This window comes from Mercenaria mercenaria, chromosome 10 (genome assembly GCF_021730395.1).
Source record: "Mercenaria mercenaria strain notata chromosome 10, MADL_Memer_1, whole genome shotgun sequence".
Classification (NCBI taxonomy): Eukaryota; Metazoa; Mollusca; class Bivalvia; order Venerida; family Veneridae; genus Mercenaria; species Mercenaria mercenaria.
The window spans coordinates 74,157,422-74,173,714 of NC_069370.1; the positions used below are offsets into that span (position 1 = coordinate 74,157,422).

Here is a 16,293-nt window from a genome sequence, read left to right on the forward strand (position 1 = left end):
TTGTTGTTTTTTTCACTTGGGGTAGCCACAGAAGTTAAAGCTAGCTTTTGTTAAAAATATGATTGTGGATGCTTTTTGACATTTTGTAAGAAAAGCAATTGGAGAGAATATTGTATTTAGTGAAGTAAAATGAGTAGTAGTTATTGTGATTTTTGCAATAATCATCGATAGAAAAATATCTCTTAGAAAAGACATGACCGCTACTTTTCTCGTCATTTTATGTCGGTTTACAGGCCCAGTTCAAGGGCTTGGCAGAGAGGGGCCATGGCCCTAGTTAGCTGAGAAGTGACCTAATAGTATACTCAAGAAAGTTGCACTAGACTATTTTGGCACATGAATAATATTTTCTCTAACTTTAAACCCAAAAATGCACCAGAGGCCACCATTTCATACCTATATTTCAAAAAGTTGCAGGGGTAGAACCCTGACCCCTCCCTAAAATGAGGGGGTACCCACTCCCGTACCTCAAAATACTGACCAAAATTGCACCAGAGGCTACCATTTTTTTCAAACCTTTTCATGGAGAGACCCCCTGACCCCCCGAACACAAGTGGAGGGCCCCCTCCAATACGTACCCCCTCTACGCGATATGCGTGCAACGTACGGTTACGCTTTCATACTAAAGTAGTGCCCACCCACCTCTCATCCCTAATCAAATATTTCTGGATCCGGGCCTGGTTTTAGGATAATGTTAGGATTACTCTGAAATGGGTGTAGCCATGTGTGGCAGCTCTGTGAAAAGTGTCCATTTTATAAAGAATAATAAGGGAACAATATTTAGATTCATGTATTTAACTTCATCAAATGTATTTATATGTTTTAACGTTACGCATATAGTTAAGAAATAATGTGTAGAAAACCCTTGTTTAAACGTTATTAATACATGGAAAGAGGTTATACGTCTGCCGAATAATTTCACGAGGGCGTAGCCCGAGTGAATTATTCTGGCGACGTATAACCGATTTTGTGTGTATTAATTTAGGTAAAACACGATTTTGCTATACATTATTTCGATTATAATATGTCCTTAATCTAAAACAGTTGATTTCCGCTGTACCACGTCCCAGATTCAAATTTACCAAGTAGGTTCTCGTATCGGGAAACAGTCTTAATCAGATTTTTGTCAAGTAATGGATTTATTTGAAACCTTAACAACTGATCAGTTACACTTATTTGTGTTCACCGAGTGCTTAGAACATGCTAGATTTTTACTTCGGGCACTTTTAACATTTGATTTTCCCACCCTGGTTGTCCAACCAAGATAGAATTATTTAAGTATAAGTATAGATTTTGTTTAAGGAATGACAAGTATATTAGAACTGATATATTGTCACGTGCTGTACTTCCAAATGATCTTCTTACAAATTCCATTTGTCAAAAATTTGCACTGACCATTATATGTCTAGCCGAACTTTATTAGAAATGCACGTTTGCAAACAAAGTACTATTACTTTCCTTTGTTTATCTTTGTTATGCAACCAAGCTAGATAGGAAACAAATGAATTCGGAAGATGCACTCTGTTTCGAAACTTGTATTTTGGTTAAGATTGTTGAAATAACCCAAAATGTAAATCTAGAATTTATACTGAAATGAACAGAAATACTCCAGTTTTAGAATACTTCCGTATTTAAAAGTAAGGGTAAGGGTTTGGGTGGTAAGTACAAACTGTTATTGAAAATAAACAATAAAATAAAATGTTCAGTAAACTTTAAATACATGTAATAAGGATCTAATTCCTTAATCCCTAACCATATATATGAAAAGTAAAATCTGCCATAAAATGCTTAAATGTGATTAATCACCTTTAAGCGGACAATGAAGCCGCAGTTTATCATCTCAATCTCATATATTTTTTCAAATAATTTTATTTATATTATTTACCATACTTAAAATTATAAAGTGACTAGTATAATAAATCTTTGGGCGAAACATGGTAAACTGACTTTCAGTTCTTATACAGTGATTTATAGCTTAACAAATAACATTTAAAAGTTCCAATACACACGTCTATGAATACTTTAATCTTTCTTTACCAGAAAAGAGACCACTTCTCACTAAAATATCAGCATAGTATACACGAATACGATATCGAGATTATTAATAGAAATAACAAGATTTGTATCATCATTTCAAAATTATACCAGGTAATTCTTAACTGTTTAGAATACATGTATTTACAGTATGGATGTTTTGCAACATGAAGCATATAATTTAGTCTTATTACCAAATTTACACCATAACAACGGCCTTTGTAAAAGTGTAAAATGTAAGGATATTCTGAACTTTATCTAATTTTTCTTATCATTATTTATCAAGATATATCTACAAATAGAAGATACATGTCATAAAATAAACACACAATTATCATCACATATATGGATTAAACATTATTAACATTCACTCCACAAAATATCTCTTTAGTTCTTGTTTTCTTGTAGCGCAGCTCTTGTTCCTTACTCAAATACCATTCGAACGTACTCCATGTTTATAGCAATACAGGTTGTAAAATCACGAAGTATTAGAATATTCTACACTTTATCTTCTTCTTCTTTTTGCCTTGTAGCGCAGCTCTTGCTGCCTCCTCAAACACTTCTATTACACCGTTCATGCTTTTAGCAGAACATTCTAAATAGCAGAAAGCTCCAATACGCTCAGCCATTGCACGCCCATCCTCTATTTTCACTGGTTCTTGTTTTATTTTAGCAAGTTCACACATAACAGTTTCATCATTTCTCAAATCTTTCTTGTTTCCTACAAGAATGATAGGAACAGTGGGACAAAAGTGTTTAACTTCTGGTGACCATTTCTCGCGTATATTCTCCAGGCTGTCTGGAGCCTCAATAGAGAAACACAAAAGAATGACATCAGTGTCTGGGTAGGACAGAGGCCGTAGTCTATCATAATCGTCCTCCCCAGCAGTATCCCACAAGGCCAGCTCAACTTTCTTTCCATCTACTGCGATATCTGCTACATAGGTTTCGAATACAGTGGGTATGTAAAACTCTGGAAACGAGCCTTTGCTGAACACGTGAAGAAGGCATGTTTTACCACAAGAATCGTCTCCAACTATCACTAGTTTTTTACGTATAGCAGCCATAGGTCTGTCGTGTTGCACTTTTTTGAATATCACCCTATAAATAGGTAAAGAGTGTAAACACTCTATATATAGATACTGTGGATCTAATCTAAAAATAACTCAAAATTGATTACATTTATTGGTCGTTATTACACTCTAAATTTAGCTAATAGATTATATTTAACATGTTTTTATCAGAGTCGTAGCTTTCAATAAGCACTGAAATCATGAAAAAATATCAGACAGCAAAAAACAGTTCGGTAACTACACTAAAAAGATCACAGAAGCAAAAAAAAAAAAAAAAAAAAAAAGACAGTCCGGCAAATACACACAAGAGATCAGAGGCTGTTGCCCTGTTGCATCCATCAAAATTTCAGTTACATGTTTAACTAATAAAGAACAATTCGTAGAAATTGTATAATCCTTAATTTTGTCTATAGAAATAAAAAGCGCAAGTGAAACAAGGTCTGTGTGCCTCAATAATTTATGCCGGCTTCACAATGTGCATGTCGAATGTATGACGAAATACATTAAAAATACAAAATTATGGTCAGTGGTTGAAAAATCAAGGTGATACTGATTAATTTCCAACTTAAATTTCTTAAAAATTTAGTTAGGTTGGAAAACACTGAAAGAGGATTTTAATCCACTGTTTTGTCCAATTTTAGTACAATAGAGTCATCCAAAAGACATTTCTGCCAATTAACCAAAGATGAAAACTGGTAAAACATTTCAAATGTTTTCTTTATAGCCATATAAGGAAGTTTTGTTGTTTTACCGCCCACCAGATTCTAGCCCTTTCATTGGTTGAGTAGTATCACGTGGTTGCCCTATATATACAGACACTAAATAGATAAATGGCGCGAAAAAATGGCGCATAATGGCGGACACAATTAGTCCTCAGTTTTTTTTTTTTGCTCTGTAGAGCTATTTTCCTTATTTTCTTTGCAATTTTTTTGCTAAAATCACATGACAGATCTATGACTGACATGTAGGTAGCATTTTCATAATGAAATAACAACATGATAAAATTTTTCATGGAAACTTAGATCATACACCACTAGTATAATTTGGGGTCTCATTTTTTAGCTGATTTTGCAGTTTGTGTGTTTGACTGAAATTATTTTTCTTGCATCAAACATGAACCCTACTTTTCTTTTGATTTTTCTTTAGCACTATCAATATTCTTCAAGAAAATATAGGTTACAGACATTTAAAATGGGTCCTGGTGTGTGCTGCGGCCATTGGAAATATGTCAATTTTATATAGAATAAAGAACAAAAACTATTTAGTGTGTTATAACCTATAGAGGGTCTGTGGGTGACCCTACATGGGAATTGCAATTCAAAATGGCGGAAATTTGCATTTATTTCTTAAATTCCGTGACAAGTAAAGTGTTCTGTGCATTTACATTTTATAAGTTGTCCTGTACATTTCACAAGTTGTTAGGTGCATTCAGTCAATGATGATGTCATTATACATGTGATACTTAGCACATAATATACACATTAGCACGAAATCACACACTTTAAGAACTAATTAAAAGTACATAAGAAAATAAAACTTGAAGACATATAGATCTAATAAGTCTGAAATAATTGCGTAGAAGGAGCTAATCTTGCATACCTTCAGAAGGCCATTCAGAAAGCTGCAGAAACCATTAGGGTGGTGGTTGGGGACGAGATAGAATAACACACATTCATTTCGTATAGGGGCGATTCCATGATTATGGCTAATCGTTTTGTGAATTAATATAATGCACTACTGTATTCATTTGCACTTGTATGTGTTAAAAGCAGAATAGATTAGAATAGAATATTGTTTTATTTCCGATTATGGGTCACATTACATGACAAGTGTCTACGTCATGATTACTGAAGATGATGATGATGATATTAGAGCGTACCCAACCACCAGAACAACAACAACAACGACTAGAAACGTGTTTTTGCTTTTCCAATCAAGTTTCAAATGGATTTCGCAAGAAAACAGCTGTCTAAACATGGATGGACTGATGGTAAATACTGAAGCAACGAATTATCACTAACGGTTTTGACAAGATATGTGTACAATCGATTACTTCGATTTGAAGTTTTAAAGTGAAGTGAAAGAGTAATCGGATAGGGAGTTTTCGTATGTATTAGAGCTCTGGATCTTTACTAAATTTATCTCTTACGACTGGTACATGTATAATGTATTTGTAATGATTACATCTCTGATGATTAATTTTAATTTAATTAAACATCACTAATCGCGCGTCATCACTAATTTCGCGGTATTTGAGTTGCGCCATCTACGAATGTTAGACGGTTTGACCCCTTGACATCTTGACCCCTTAAAATTTTTCACCAAAGATGACACCTTGACCCCTTAGTGACACTTTGACCCCTATTTTGAGTGACACCTTGACCCCTACTTTTTTTTATTTGACACTTTGACCCCTTAGATTTATTTGTGGCTAGGGGTATATTTTTCTGGTGTTTAATTTCTTAATGTGCATGTAAGTCATTGATAAAAGCTGTATTGATGGACTTCTACAAGTTCTAGACTATGAGTAGGTGACAAAGTATATGGTCTATGGGTGTTGGTTTATTCACGTTGGTATTATTAACAGTGATGTTTCACACACATTTGCAATTATCTAAGAAATTATTTAGATGAAATTACTAATCATGTTAGTAATTAGATATAAATAACTTCATTTACTAATTGAAATAATGAAATAACTCTCTGTTTGAAACTTCACATTTATTAGTATACTACTTTATTCATAAATGTACATTTTTTATAAATAAATACAAGAAACGCTAAAACTAAATGTTTTTCTCTTCATTCATTTTTTCTTTCACTCATTCTTTCTCTCTTTTCATTCTCATATTTCTTTCATACAGTTGAATAGTTCAATAAGAAAAATACATTACATAAAACATACATTTACATATTTACATGAAACAGACAACATAAATATAAGACATTATACAAAAGACAGAATACTGTAAAACAGAAAAGTCAAACAAAAGACAACAAAGACAGTGAACATAAAAATGCATTTAAAGTGTTTAAAACAGCCTAAAAAGTTTGTGATTTTTTTTTTTACTTTTTTGAAATATTGACAATGTTATTCAAATCATTACTTAGAGAGTGATTCACTCTCTGAATTTTACTCTATATTCAACTAATCTAAAATGTGAAATATTTTTGTTTGAAAAAATTTCCATCAAATATTAATATAATTTCCTTTTATTTCAGATTGAATTGAATCTTTTTAAGCATAGCTGAATTTCTGTCCGAAGGCATCGGGCTGTTTTAAAATTAAAGGGATTATCTCAGCAAATACAAAATTGACAAAATAAAAATAGATTGTTTGAAAACGGAATTATTTTGTTAGCAACATGCTTGTAAACTACATCATATAGAATGTAATTTAAGATTTTGCCAAGATTTGGTGACATAATTCCTTTAAATCATTAAACATCATTGCTAAGGTATCAGCATGACTGTACTTGGAACTTTATAAACTTTCAGGAAAATCTCTATCTTAATTAAGACATATTAAATGTCATATTTATAAATTAAGCCATTTATTCATTTCATCATCATGTTTTAAACTGAAATGTTTTGATTAAGGTACCACTTTTTCGAATGGAAATAGGCTGCACTCGTACTGCATCAAAGAAGTTGCATCAGTATATAAATGTGTGAAAGATTATTGAATTATTATGATTAATTAAATCACTTTGATTTTTTTTGCTCACATTTTCTGTAAAATTAATTCACTATCTAACTTTTAACTAATATTCAACTAAGATAAAAATTAAATTTTTTGATTTTAAGTATTTTTCATAAAATATTAGCCGGATTTCCTTTAACACCATACATTTCAATTAATATACCTACTAACTATATGTTGTGAAGGTGAGACCCCATTAGGTAACACTTAAAGGACACATGTTTATTGTATTGTACTTAGAGTAGAGTAATTAGGAGCACACTTCATTTTATAGTGTAGTGTAATCCAATTATCACACCTCAACGAGTGTTTAATCCAGTCATGCCCTATTGATGGAGTTCAAGTATGCCTTTAAACAATAAATTAAATGATAGATAAATTTGATAATCTGTTTGAGGAATAATTGTAATTAATGTTATTTTTGAAGAATTTTATATTTGAAATTAATTCAATATTGAAATATCATTTTTATGAAAATACATTGAAAAATTGATAAAAAATGAAATAAAATGCTAATATAATAAGTGTTATTCATTCATAGACTTTAATTGTTCAAATCTTATTAGTGAAATTTTACCCTCCACAAATATATATTTACATTAATAAATCAACAAACACATCCTTGATATTCCATCTGTTCTAATTGCAATAACTACAATACTATTATACTTAGTAAATTTTATAAAATCATTTTGCATATATATTTATCATTGACATTTTGACATTTTTTTAATGCAACAAAACACCTTATAATGTACAATTATATAAATACTGCTTTGTGTGATAAAATATATGTCCTTGAGTTTTCCTAAAAATCTTATAACATCTCAGTGGAAAATAAATACATTCATCACCTAAGCTGGCAGTGCCGGCACTTCGGTCTGCATATGGAACAAATGACTGCCTCTATTTTCCCGTTTCTATTGGCAGCCTGTTCTTATATGGAATAATTTTAAATGTAAATGTCTTGGCAACGAGGTCAAGTATTTCTCCATTTTTTTATCGGACTTAAATAAACGATAGTTGATTCCCTTAGAAGAATTAGATAACTGACTGCTCCAATTTTGAAAGAATTGATCTAATAATTTCCGTCTGATTACTTTTCCAAAAGAAGTTACTCTGTTTAGTGGAGCCGAAAATAATAATTTTAGTTTTGTTCATATTTATTTTTAATGTCCACCTTATATACGAAGTACTCTTTACCTTGGGAGAAAATAAAGTTATCTGTCTGTCTGTCTGTCTAATTAAGAAAGAATTGATCAATGGGATTATCTTAATAATTACTTGCAAATCAGCCCACTTACATACAAATTGAAATCAATGATTTCTTTGATTCAAAGTCATTCTGTATTTTAATACAGCATTTGTGACGTCAAAATCTTAAAATAATGTGATTAAAATTGTATTATTTCCTTTAAAAACACTGTTTGAGCCAGAATCTTATGTAAATTTTTCACTAAAACCAAGCAAATACAAAAAATAAATTAGGGGTCAAAGTGTCACTATGTAAAAATTAAAAATAGGGGACAAAGTGTCAAGGGGTCAAGGTGTCATCTTATTTTGGTAGGGGTCAAGGTGTCAAGGGGTCAAAACATCTGAATTCCCCATCTACGTGGTGTTTACTGGTGAACAGGTCAGAGATCATCACAAATCGGTATGTTATCTACAAATCTGTAGTTAACACACCAATCAATAGTTTTCAGTAACTACCGATCTGTAGATAAATAAGAATAAAAAATAAAAATACCCTTTTAATTTTGTAAACAAGAAAATCCGGGTGTTGAGGAACGCTTGCAATAAATGGTATCAACTTCCGCTATCGGAACAAAGTTATTTCAAACAGTTCTGAGGAATAGTATCTTCCGTTTTTTGCATTTTTCAAACATCATAATTTCAATTTTACACAAATGCAGCCATTAAAATAAATTGAAACCACTTTGTAACACTTAAATTTGCATTTAAAACACCTACAGCATTTCCATGCCATTGATCCATTCTTTGCAGTGATCCTGAGCGCTTTCCCATAATGCATTTTATGTAAGGAGTTATTTTTGGATGCTGTTCCAAGTAAAAGTATGGTGTACAAATAGGAGCATACATTAGTAATACCTTTACAGTATGAAATACATCATTTATTTGATGTACAAGTTTTACATATAATAGTTGCAATGCAGTATTATCCACTGTTTATTTTTAGCTCATCTGATTTTTTGAAAAAAAATGATGAGTTATTGTCATCACTTGAGCGGTTGTCGGCGTCGGCGTCGGCGTTGCCTGGTTAAGTTTTATGTTTAGGTCAGCTTTTCTCCTAAACTATCAAAGCTATTGCTTTGAAACTTGGAATACTTGTTCACCATCATAAGCTGACCCTGTATAGCAAGAAACATAACTCCATCTTGCTTTTTGCAAGATTTATGGCCCCTTTTGTACTTAGAAAATATCAGATTTCTTGGTTAAGTTTTATGTTTAGGTCAACTTTTCTCCTAAACTATCAAAGCTATTGCTTTGAAACTTGGAATTCTTGTTCACCATCATAAGCAGACCCTGTACATCAAGAAACATAACTCCATCTTGCTTTTTGCAAGATTTATTGCCCCTTTTGGACTTAGAAAATCTGTTTTCTTGGTTAAGTTTTATGTTTAGGTCAGCTTTTATCCTAAACTATCAAAGCTATTGCTTTAAAACTTGCAACACTTGTTCACCATCATAAGTTGACCCTGTATAGCAAGAAACATAACTCCGTCCTGCTTTTTGCAAGATTTATGGCCCCTTTTGGACTTAGAAAATATCAGATTTCTTGGTTAAGTTTTATGTTTAGGTCAACTTTTTCTCTTAAACTATCAAAGCTATTGCTTTGAAACTTGCAACACTTGTTCACCATCATAAGCTGACCCTGTACAGCAAGCAACATAACTCCATCCTGCTTTTTGCAATAATTATTGCCCCTTTTGGACTTAGAAAATCATTTTCTTGGTTGAGTATTATGTTTAAGTCAACTTTTCTCATAAACTATCAAAGCTATTGCTTTAAAACTTGCAACAGTTTTTCACCATCATAAGTGGACACTGTACATCAAGAAACATAACTCTATCCTGCTTTTTGCAAGAATGATGGCCCTTTTTAGACTTAGAAAATCATGGGTAGGACAATATTTCTATTACACAAAAAAAATCAGATGAGCGTCAGCACCCGCAAGGCGGTGCTCTTGTTAAGTTTTGGGGGAATGGTGGCCGTGCCCGTAAGGAGGTGAAAACCGCGCCATAACCAAAATAGGGGAAAAATTGCGTCGTGATAAAAGCAATATTTTTCATAGATATGTTGCACAAAGAAAGATAATTATTTAAAAGTACATTGCCTCATGTTTTAAATGGTACAATTTACATTATCATGTCGATCTAGAAAGGTGGAAAGGGTTTTGGTGGTTGGGATAATATATGTATTTTTTTCAGTGGAATTTCTTCGAGAAATATGGGTAAGGGGCCAAATTCCGGCCCCAAAACGGCCTAAAAATCACTGTTATCTATCTATCTTCCAGTGCTGTTGATGGAGGGTGGGGCAGGGTGCAAAAATGGTTGATCAGTCGAGAAAAATTTAGACGTTCTTGTCAATAAATATGGTATAAGAACCAAGTTACAAAATGTACCAATGCATTAAAATTTCCTTTCAAGCAGGCTATTCCCTTTATTTGAACTAATCAGTTCTTCTTTTTCCAAAATTTTTGTGACTGGAAGGCATATAATATCCTATATTCCCCCATTATATGCTCCTACTTAATATTAAGCAAGTATTTATAGAAAGTAATAGTCTAAACCTTTCATTAAAAAATCATGCAAAGTATTAATAATTTTAATTAGATGCATTAAATCAAATACATACAATTGGGTTGGGCCAAAAGTAATTGCAACATTATCTTGGTCCTCCCCATTGCTTATATCATTAATTAATGACTAAAGATATATCTATTGACAATTTATTTTATAAAGATATAGCTGACAATCGTTAGCAAAAGCTTTATGAAACAGTTAAATATGTATATGCAAAACTTTCAATGTCACAAAGGCATTCGCGATTTTTATCCATACCCGTCTTCCATACTTTAGTGACCTTTTGATGTGACGTGAGCCTGGAGATTTCGGTAAAAGTAGCCAATCACGAGCAGTGTTACATTCTTTACTTTACAAGATGGCGGACATTGGATAGGAATGGAAATTGCAAAGTGAAAATAACTAAAATAACAGCTTTTTGCTTGAGATTTTTACAAGTAAAATGCATTTAGTAGTGAAACGTCAATTTATTTTCTGCTTCTGTATCTTTAATAATCGTTGTTGAAATTAAATTTAGACACATTTTCGGAGACTTGCCTCTGATAAAACTTGTTGAAGGATAGACATTTTCCGGATGATGAAAACAAACCTTTAAAATGAAAATTTCTAGATTTATGTATAGTGTATCTACAGATCGGTAGTTACTGATAACTACTGATTGTCTGATGTGTTAACTACAGATTTGTAGATAACACACCGATTTGTGATGATCTATGACCTGGTGAAGGTGACCTGATTCACTCATGTTGGCGAAAAATGTTCCTACCTGCAGTTACATTGCTAAATATCTGTCAATATATATTAAAATCGTATTTTTCACGTATCGGCAATGTTTATAAGTTCGTCTACCAGCTGATCGGCATTTGTCCTCGTTAATTATGCAAATTAAGTCCCACCTATAGGTTAGAGGACACCAAATTTTTCGTAACATCCCCCAGCTACACAAAAATGAATGAAATATCAGTATCAGGCAAAACATCAAAACGGCTTAACTCAATGGATTTTAAGGGAGAGGAAGGGATGGGGGCCCCTGGCCCTGACCATCTCCTCAAAATACACCCATGATACTGAGCAGTAAATTTGAACATGTTAGATAACTATCAGATAGAAAATATTAAGTAATAGTACGATTCTTAGGCTCTGCTACATTATGACCACGCCCGCGGCCTTGTGATTTACTTGCAAAATATCTGGTGTGTCCGCTGCCCAGAGGAGAATATTTTCAATAGTGCCAATGTAAACAGATAATATAAAACGTTTAAAATGACTTTTGAGTGTTCCTGTTAGCTTTTCAATGTTTGAATTATATTTTAGTGTTTTTATGCCCCCGAAGGGAGGCATATTAGTTTTCAACTGTCCGTTTGTTCATTCGTTCGTTCGTTCGTTCGTTCGTCACAACGTTAACTTTTTGCATGAAGGCACTTTACTCGCGAACCACTGCACCCAGGACCTTCAGACTTCACTTGCTGATAGTACTTATTGAGTACACCACCACTACTGAATTTGGGGTCACCAGGTCAAAGGTCAAGGTCACAGGGGCCAACGTTAACTTTTTGCATGAAGGCACTTTACTCGCGAACCACTTCACCCAGGACCTTCAAACTTCACATGCTGATAGTACTTATTGAGTACACCACCCCTACTGACTTTGGGGTCACCAGGTCAAAGGTCAAGGTCACAGGGGCCAATGTTAACTTTTTGCATGAAGGCACTTTACTCGCGAACCACTGCACCCAGGACCTTCAAACTTCACCTGCTGATAGTACTTATTGAGTACACCACCCCTACTGAATTTGGGGTCACCAGGTCAAAGGTCAAGGTCACAGGGGCCAACGTTAACTTTTTGCATGAAGGCACTTTACTTGCGAACCACTGCACCCAGGACCTTCAAACTTCACATGCTGATAGTACTTATTGAGTACACCACCCCTACTGACTTTGGGGTCACCACGTCAAAGGTCAAGGTCACAGGGGCCAACGTTAACTTTTTGCTTGAAGGCATTTTACTTGCGAACCACTGCACCCAGGACCTTCAAACTTCACATGCTGATAGTACTTATTGAGTACACCACTCCTTCTGACTTTGGGGTCACCAGGTCAAAGGTCAAGGTCACAGGGGCCAACATTAACTTTTTGCATGAAGGCACTTTACTCGCAAACCACTTCACACAGGACCTTCGAACTTTACATGCTGATAGTATTGTATGAGTACACCAACCCTACTGACTTTGGGGTCACCAGGTCAAAGGTCAAGGCCACAGGGGCCAATGTTAACTTTTTGCATGAAGGCACTTTACATGCGAACTGCACCCAGGACCTTCAAACTTCACATGCATTGCTGATAGTACTTATTGAGTACACCACCCCTACTGACTTTGGGGTCACCAGGTCAAAGGTCAAGGTGCTGCAGGGGCATTTGTCACCATTAGTGACAGCTCTTGTTTAACCTATGATAGTTTGATTGACACAATTGTTGACCTATACCGCGACATTAGTGATGTGACGTCACATGATAACAATGGCTGACTATTGTTGTTCGAAGTACACATGGATGTTTCTTGAATAATATCTTATTCATTTTCACACAGTTACTGATGCATATGACATGAACTATTGTGGTAAAGACAAGAAATACACTGTTGTGTTGTTTCTTGTTTAATGTCGTTACGTTGAATGTCAAGTACTGCGACATTACAGATGAACGGTATATTTAGTGTCATTGGCAGTCCGCTCAGCAGTCTACTAGAAAAGAATTAAGTCACAGACTGACTGACCATCTGGCACATTAGATACATTCATGAGAGAAATGAAATACACATTCAACAATATTTCCAGTGTTCTTATTGGGACAAACAAAAATTCCGTTCCTGGATATTTAGCACATTCTCATAAAATATCTCTAGAGTGTTGATTGCTGTCTGCTCAAATAGATTTTATTTGCCTGAAATGAATTTTCTTTTACTTGACGCAACACCAAATGAAAATTTATCCTGTGACACTTGTCAAAAAGTCAAATCAGAATGAAATAATTTAAATTTTTTGAAGTATGAAAACCTTATAAATGTATATTATGCACAAGTGTTTGAACAAGCAGGAGTGGGTACTTAGAGCTTGGTTTGGATTTCATATCATTCATTTTCACCATAGTGATTGTGTAGTTCATTAAATGTATGTGTGTACCAGTAATTTTGAACTCTATGAACTAACATTTCCTTGTAGGTCAAGGCCTGGGAAAGGAGGAAGAAGGTATCAAGGAAGCAATAAAAGTAAAGATCAAGCAGGACAAGAAAGGTGTAAGTATCTTTATCAACCTGTCAAAACATTTCCTAATTATGTTCTTAAGTAGAAACTGAGTCGTGTTCCAAAAAGAGAAAACAACCAGTAACAATAGCAACCCCAAACCATTTCTGGAAACTTGTTATTTCTTCAATAAAGTTATACCAAATTAAAGAGCATGAAGAGACATTTTCAGAACAGTTTTAATTATCAAAATATCTGTTCTAGATCAAAAGTTACAGCATTTTAAGCGTTGTAATTTTCAGCAAATTTTAAGAATTTGTCCTCCTTTAAATACTTTACAAGCTGTCACGACAGGACGGAACCAATTTTTATTTTTGATATTTTTATGCCCCCGAAGGGAGGCATATAGTTTTTGAACCGTCTGTCCGTCTGTCGGTCTGTCCGCAATTTTCGTGTCCGGTCCATATCTTTGTCATCGATGGATGGATTTTCAAATAACTTGGCATGAATGTGTACCACAGTAAGACGACGTGTCGCGCGCAAGACCCAGGTCCGTAGCTCAAAGGTCAAGGTCACACTTAGACATTAAAGGATAGTGCATTGATGGGCGTGTCCGGTCCATATCTTTGTCATCGATGGATGGATTTTCAAATAACTTGGCATGAATGTGTACCACAGTAAGACGACATGTCGTGCGCAAGACCCAGGTCCGTAGCTCAAAGGTCAAGGTCACACTTAGACATTAAAGGATAGTGCATTGATGGGCGTGTCCGGTCCATATCTTTGTCAACCATGGATGGATTTTCAAATAACTTGGCATGAATGTGTACCACAGTAAGACGACGTGTCGCGCGCAAGACCCAGGTCCGAGCTCAAAGGTCAAGGTCACACTTAGACGTTAAAGGATAGTGCATTGATGGGCATGTCCGGTTCATATCTTTGTCATCCATGGATGGATTTTCAAATAACTTGGCATGAATGTGTACCACAGTAAGACGACGTGTCGTGCGCAAGACCCAGGTCTGTAGCTCAAAGGTCAAGGTCACACTTAGACGTTAAAGGTCATTTTTCATGATAGTGCATTGATGGGCGTGTCCGGTCCATATCTTTGTCATTCATGCATGGATTTTAAAATAACTACGCATGAATGTGTGACACAGTAAGACGACGTGTCACGCGCAAGACCCAGCTCCGTAGGTCAAAGGTCCTAAACTCTAACATCGGCCATAACTACTCATTCAAAGTGCCATTGGGGGCATATGTCATCCTATGGAGACAGCTCTTGTTTTCACTATTTTTTATGTATCTTTTTAAGTATTTGATGTTTTCTTTTCCAATTTGGTGATCTAATGTATTTTTTCTTGCTCTTTTCATTTATGTAATCCTTTTTAGTAAATTTCTTCAGCAGCAGTAGGTATATATAAAATCAAAATGAAAATTCACACACATTTTGCGAAAAAAACAACACTATTTTTTAGCTCACCTGTCACAAAGTGACAAGGTGAGCTTTTGTGATCACGCGGTGTCCGTCGTCCGTGCGTGCGTGCGTCCGTAAACTTTTCCTTGTGACCACTCTAGAGGTCACATTTTTCATGGGATCTTTATGAAAGTTGGTCAGAATGTTCATCTTGATGATATCTAGGTCAAGGTTGAAACTGGGTCACGTGCCTTCAAAAACTAGGTCAGTAGGTCTAAAAATAGAAAAACCTTGTGACCTCCCTAGAGGCCATATATTTCACAAGATCTTCATGAAAATTGGTCAGAATGTTCACCTTGATGATATCTAGGTCAAGTTCGAAACTGGGTCACGTGCCTTCAAAAACTAGGTCAGTAGGTCTAAAACTAGAAAAACCTTGTGACCTCTCTAGAGGCCATATATTTCACAAGATCTTCATGAAAATTGGTCAGAACGTTCATCTTGATGATATCTAGGTCAAGTTCGAAACTGGGTCATGTGCCTTCAAAAACTAGGTCAGTAGGTCAAATAAAAGAAAAACCTTGTGACCTCTGTAAAGGCCACATTTTTCATGGGATCTGTATGAAAGTTGGTCTGAATGTTCATCTTGATGATATCTAGGTCAAGTTCGAAACTGGGTCACGTGCGGTCAAAAACTAGGTCAGTAAAAATAGAAAAACCTTGTGACGTCTAGAGGCCATATATTTCATGAGACCTTCATGAAAATTGGTCAGAATGTTCACCTTGATAATATCTAGGTCAAGTTCGAAAGTGGGTCACATGCCATCAAAAACTAGATCAGTAGGTCAAAAATAGAAAAACCTTGTGACCTCTCTAGAGGCCATATTTTCATGGATCTTATGAAAGTTGGTCTGAATGTTCACTTGATGATATCTAGGTCAAGTTCGAAAGTGGGTCACGTGCCATCAAAAACTAGGTCAGTAGTCAAATAATAGAAAAACCTTG

The 16,293-nt window shown here is 34.7% G+C and overlaps 2 protein-coding genes across 2 annotated transcripts in view; one reads left to right on the top strand and one right to left on the bottom strand.

Moving 5' to 3' along the window:
• Positions 1–943: 943 nt before the first annotated feature.
• Positions 944–3,377, bottom strand: LOC123561281 (ras-like GTP-binding protein rhoA). Its single transcript, XM_045353534.2, has one exon. The coding sequence runs from the start codon at positions 3,096–3,098 to the stop codon at positions 2,520–2,522; it is 579 nt and encodes a 192-aa protein (XP_045209469.2). The 5' UTR covers positions 3,099–3,377; the 3' UTR covers positions 944–2,519.
• Positions 3,378–4,936: 1,559 nt separating this feature from the next.
• Positions 4,937–16,293, top strand: part of LOC123561280 (G patch domain-containing protein 4-like) — a 33,889-nt gene continuing 22,532 nt past the window's right edge. Inside the window, exons 1-2 of the mRNA XM_045353533.2 lie at positions 4,937–5,094; positions 13,851–13,924. Coding sequence (XP_045209468.2) covers positions 5,049–5,094; positions 13,851–13,924 — 120 coding nt within the window. The 5' untranslated portion in view covers positions 4,937–5,048. The remainder of the gene's footprint in view (positions 5,095–13,850; positions 13,925–16,293) is intronic.

What these genes read in the sequence shown, in the direction of transcription:
- LOC123561281 (XM_045353534.2), bottom strand. Translation starts at nt 3,098, where the DNA reads ATGGCTGCTATACGTAAAAAACTAGTGATAGTTGGAGACGATTCTTGT.